The following is a 6,053-nucleotide window of genomic DNA, read 5'->3' as shown; positions in this document are numbered from 1 at the left end:
AAAAAAAAAAAAAAAAAAAAAAAAAAAAAAAAAAGAAAAGAGGGGGGGGGGGGGGGGTAGGGAAGAAGATATAACAACTATACTTTTTTGAAGTTGTTACAACAAGCAAATGGAAAGGACATTCTTGGGGGGGAGGGGAGAGAGGGAGGAGGGAGGGAGGTGTCGGTGATGGGCCATAATAATCATATACATTGTATATTGACAAAATAAAAATTTAACGGAAAAAAAAAAAAAGTAGAATTGAAAGCAGGGACTCAGATAAGATACTTGTACACCAGTGTTCATTGCAGCATTATTCACAGTAACCAAATGGTGGAAACAACTCAAGTGTCCATCAACAAATGAATGTATGAGCAAAAGTGGTATATCCATTCATAGAATATTAGTCAGCCATAAAAAAGAATGAAGTTCGGATACCTGCTACAACATGGATAAACATTGAAAACATTGGCTTAAGTGAAAGAAACCCGACATAAAAGTACAAATACAGTATGAATCCACTTATATGAAATATCTAGACTAGGCAAATTCATAGAGACATAAAATAGATTAGAGGTTATCAGGGGCTGGGGGAAGGGGAAAATGGGGAGTTATTGCTTAATGTTTACAGTGTCTGTCTTTGGAGTGATGTATCCCTTTTGATGATTTTCTGTTATTTTGACCTTTTATTTGTTATTAGGGTGCAGGAAGAATGTCGAACTGCAAAAGGTGACATAGAAATCAGTCTTTATACAGTTGAAAAGAAGAAAAAGCCATCTTATACTACCCAAAGGGTAAGTTTAGTTTTACAATACTTTGGGATACACTTATTTGCAAACATTTGCAGAGTCATGTGTTGTTTAATGACGAGGATACATTCTGAGAAATGTGTCATTAGGTGATTTCATTGTTACTGTGCAAGCATCATAGAGTGTATTTACACAAACCAAGATGGTATATCCTACTACATACCTAGGCTACATGGTATATAGCCTGTGGCTCCTAGGCTATAAGCCTGTACAGCATGTTATTGTACTGTATACTGTAGGCAATTATAACACAATGGTAAGTGTTTGTGTATCTAAACATATCTAAGCATAAAAAAGGTACAGTAAAAATACAGTATTATAATCTTATGTGACCACTGTCATAGATGTGGTCCATTGTTGACTGAAACGTTGTTATGGGGCATGACTGTATGAGGTTTTTGAAAGGCAGCAGTTATGTATTGAGACTATTTTAATAGGTGTCTGCATACAAAGAACCTATTTTTTAAGCCTAAATTGAGATATATGGTTATTATTAATAAGAATAAAGTTACACAAAGTCAAGACCATCCCCCAAAATCTAGAATATGCAGACATTATAGGTATAGGATATTTTTATCAAAATTCTATTCTCCTATGGTTAAAATAGCACCTTAAAAGTATTACCTGATCACTAACCACAATGTAAAACAAATGCTCAGATACACTAGGCCACCATTTGGCAAACTACGGCCCATGGGCCAAATCCAGTCTGCTGCTGATTTTGTTAATTAAGTTTTATTGGAACACAGCCACATATTCATTTATATCTTGTCTGTGGCTGCTTTCATTCTATAAAGACAGTAGTTGAGTAGTATAATCAACAGAGATTATATGAAAGGCAAAGCCAAAACTATTTACAGTCTGGCCCTTTACAGAAGTTTGCTGATTGATCCTTCCTGGCCTATCTAATCGTGTTAGGAGCAAAATCTGATCTATACATTGGGAAGTACTGGCTTCATATTTCCAGTAAAAATTGCTAAGCAGGGAGTAGGATTCCTATACTCCATTAGATGCATGGTAAGCTCCCTACTAGTACTTGCAGGTTCACTACACTAGGGGTATAGGAATGTATAGTTTTGTTCCCAGCTCTAACCATAACTCCTGTAGAGTCTGGTAACTTGGAGAGTCTAGGATGATTTTGATTTTGTTTAAAAAAATCTAGGCAATGGACCCTGAATTTCAAATGTTTTTTCAGTATTGATAAACACATATTTAGATAATTATCATATGAATATCTCCAAATATTCTTAGATCATTTTGATGCCTGCTTGTTAAATTTCTGCTGTGGTTTTGTAAGCTTATTTGATATTTTCTGATAAGATTATTTTGTTTAGAGATTTCGAATGACTCAGATTCATGATTTTTAAAATTTTTTCCTGCTAAGCTGATTTGTCAAATATCAGACTTGTCTGAGACTAATAGACAAGGTACTTAGGTCTGTAGATATTTTTGTTTATATTGAAAATGAGAAACATTTACATACAAGAAACTGGCCCTTGACACTGGTTTATGAGATTTTTAAATTTGTTCACTCGTAATGACCTCTTAGGGTTACAGTTTTGCCATATGGTGTGAATATCCCTTGTCCAAAATGCTTGGGAACAGAAGTATTTCAAATATTAGATTTTTTCAGATTTTGGAGTATTTGGAGAGTACATACTGGTAGAGCATCCCTAATCTGAAAATCCAAAATCTGAAATGCATCGATGAGTATTTCCTTTGAGTGTCCTGTTGGAGCTCAAAAAGTTTCAGTTTTTGGAGCGTTTCAAATTTCAGATTTTTGGATTTGGTATGCTCAATCTGTATCAGTAATAATGTTTCATACTTGTAAAGGCTGGAATAAAATAGTTTTCACTTTAAATTTTAGTTGTTAAAAATTATTTTTACCTGTTTTCTAAATGAATATACTACCAACTCTTGTTATAACCACAAGTGAAATATCCATAATGACACAATTTTTTTTTTCTCCTACATTGTCCACAAATAGTAACACTAAACCTCAATGGGATATAAGGGATTAAGCTTGGCATGAGTTTGTGTGTGTATATCTGTGTACCTTGTTGTGTTCCAAAAATGAAATTTTATAATAATTTTTACATGTAGATTAATTTGAGTCATTTCCCTTCTATTGGTATAAGTAATTTAAAGTGTATTTATTTTTCATTTTTGAATTTTAACAGCTTTCTCCTGAGCCTGGTTTTGTTTTTCTGTGTGCAGGATTGGACTAAATTAATTCTGAAGATCTCTTTCAATTCTTAAGATCTTAAGAATGCTAATCTAGAATGAACAAAAGTGTAGATGATTAAATCTAATTACGTATTTTAATGCTTCAACAAATTTTCCTAGATTTTTTTTACAAAACCAAATAAGTACATATTAAGAATTATATATACATAAATATAATACAGATGTCTTGCTTATCCTGTAATAATTGTGAATAGTGTGGTATTTGTAAATTCTGAATGGGCACATTCTTACAACCCACACTTTCAGCATTATCTTTAATTTGATCACAAAGTTTTCAAAATAGGAAAGTGATCAAAATTAGAGGAAGGTGGTTAAATATATATAGTTATATATTGGTTTTCTTTTTGGGAATTTATCCTTATCTCTCCTCCTGCCCCCACCTAATTGGTTTGCTTGTTATATTTTTGCTTTTATGTGTTCATTGAGCTTTTCATTTTTAAAAAACTAATTTCCTTTTCTTTTACAGAATGATTATCAGCCTAGCTGTGGGCGGTCTTTACGAAGGACACAGCGCAAACGTCAACATACTTATCAAACACGGTCCAACATAGAGCATAATTCACAAGCATCATGTCAAAATTCAGGTGTACAGGAAGACTCAGACAGCTCTTCAGAGGTTAGATTTATTCAATGTAATTTTTTTATTTCCCAGTTTGTATCAACAATTGGGTTTAAGGGTCACTTTAATAGAAAATTATTTTAGTGATTTTCTTATAAGAGGTTTATTCATTAATAAGACATATAATAGGCAAATTTGAGCATCATACAGATTTACGTTTGATGTCTTCTCTCTGATTTGTACCTAAGGTATTATTTTGGTGAGGGTATCCAACATGCTAGCAAAATTTTGGCTTTGGGACAGTGAGAAAAAGTATGAGAAGAAATCTGCCTAGAAATGGAAAGAAGTGGAAAAATAGTGGTTTTGTGTTATACAGTCCCAGAAGTGGTTGGCCATGTAATCAGCATAATATACACATTTTCTGTTATTGTTGACTTCAGCAGTCATGGAGATAATTGAGTGTTAATTTTTCTTAGGCCTACCTTTTTCATAGTAATAAATAAAGAGTATAGCAATTCTTTTCTTCCTGTTCTTCTGTTCTCCTTTTGTTATCTTAACAATTCTAGTTGTTAAATGCATAATGAGAGTTTAATCATGCATTGACAATGTATGGTGTTTCCATTCTTCTTATTCCATTCACAATTTTTAAGCTAACTCTTATCAAAGGTGTTTCTCCTCCACTGTGAAAATCTGATCTTAAAAGAATGATTATGTATTCAGGAACTGATGCCACCCTTTAAATGCAAATTAAATTAAATATGTGTAATGTATAACCTAAGTAGGTTAAGTAAGAATTCTTAAATAATAATTAATGCTGCCTTTTAAATCTAATGTAATATAATAATGGTATTGTGGTTGTGCTTTTAAAAAGAATCCTTATCTTAATAAATATTTATGGTTAAAGTGATTTTTTTTTTGTCAGGATTTGCTTCAAAATAATCACTGGGTTATAAGGCAGTGGATAAGAGTATAACATAGGCAGTAAGTTATTGTCTGTTCTGGAAATTGTGTACACAATGGTCATCTATTCTGTCTACTTTAGTATGTTGAAATTTTTTATAATGGTTGTTGAATTTTTTAATGGAGAGTAATTATATTAACTTTGTGGAGACAAATAGGTATTTTTTAAACAATATTTTAAGCATTTAAGAGAGATATTTGGGCTTAGAGTCTATACAGTCTTTGAAATATTAAAAAGATGTTTTATATCAATAAGAAAATATATGCCAGAAAATTTTAAATACCTGGTAGGCTTAGTTATGAGTTATAGTATGTAGAAAAATAATTATGTACATTTTACCTAGAAGTTTTTTTTTTTGGGGGGGGAATAAAAAGTGCTATAAAACAAGTAATAGTTTGCTAATTAATAATACGCTAGCTAGTGATAACCATATATCTCAATTGCTGGCTTTTTGTTGCAGGAAGATGAAACTGTTGGCACAAGTGATGCTTCTATAGAGGATCCTGTTGTTGAATGGCAAAGTGAAAGTTCTTCCAGGTAATTTTAGTGATTTAGTCAAAATTATCTAACAGTTTTAATGCGAAATTATGTCCTTGTTGGAATTTGGTCAAACCAGAGTTAAAACAGCATTTTACAATAGAAAGAGCAGTGGGCTGGGAGCCTAGTAACCTGTTGTTTTATCCTGGCTCTTTCAGTATTTTGATGTCAGTATGGACTTTTAGTTCCTTCATCTGTACAATAAGGTCTGTTTTAAATCCAAGATTCTGTATCTTGTCAACTATATATATATACTGTATTTGTTTTTTTTTTTTTTTTTTTTTTTTTACATAGTACAAGAAATTTTATTATTTCCAATGCTGGTGCATAACCAATAACAAGCTTAATTAGAGGAGGAGACAGAGGGAAACTTCAGATATTGAGGTGGATTTCTGGGTAGGTTTAAAATCTTTAAAGGGTGATGGCATAGATGGCATAATTGTTCACAAAATCTTTTTTAGATATAGAGCTTTCCTTTTACTTGACAATTTTCACTAACAGTTCTTAAATTATGAAGTTCAACTAAATTCTTTCACCCATCAAGTTAAATGAAAAGAGAGCAAGCAAAACAAAATTTCTCTAGTATATAAGGGTGTTAGAAATCGTTTTTCTTTGAACTTTCACATACATTTTAATAAAGTTTCAAATTTAGATATTAAGAATGTTTTAATTTTTGACTTTTAAAAATAGTCACGGTAATGGATTTTGTTGAATTATAGATCACAGTAGATTTATAAATTATCAAGATACATGTACAAACAATTTCAGATGCTCTTGGAAACACATTTTAAGATATAGCACATGTGATACATACTTCTTTTTCAGTTTGCTCATCCTTTGGGATAATGAAGAATACTCAATTTATATTACACTGAAAGTTTAACCTTTGATAACTACAGCTTGAATAGATCACAAACTGGAATTTTCTAAGTTTTCTCAACAGGCTTTTCAGTCCAAATAA

The 6,053-nt window shown here is 31.8% G+C and overlaps 1 protein-coding gene across 2 annotated transcripts in view; it reads left to right on the top strand.

Moving 5' to 3' along the window:
* BRWD3 (bromodomain and WD repeat domain containing 3) overlaps positions 1–6,053 on the top strand; it is a 122,232-nt gene that overhangs the window by 85,070 nt on the left and 31,109 nt on the right. For both annotated transcript variants that reach the window (XM_008588668.1, XM_008588667.1), the window contains exons 20-22: positions 680–773; positions 3,502–3,651; positions 5,016–5,092. In XM_008588668.1, the coding sequence (XP_008586890.1) occupies positions 680–773; positions 3,502–3,651; positions 5,016–5,092 (321 nt within the window). The remainder of the gene's footprint in view (positions 1–679; positions 774–3,501; positions 3,652–5,015; positions 5,093–6,053) is intronic.

This window comes from Galeopterus variegatus, unplaced genomic scaffold (assembly GCF_000696425.1).
Source record: "Galeopterus variegatus unplaced genomic scaffold, G_variegatus-3.0.2 Scaffold4949, whole genome shotgun sequence".
NCBI lineage: Eukaryota > Metazoa > Chordata > Mammalia > Dermoptera > Cynocephalidae > Galeopterus > Galeopterus variegatus.
This window is presented reverse-complemented; position numbering and strand designations above follow the sequence as displayed.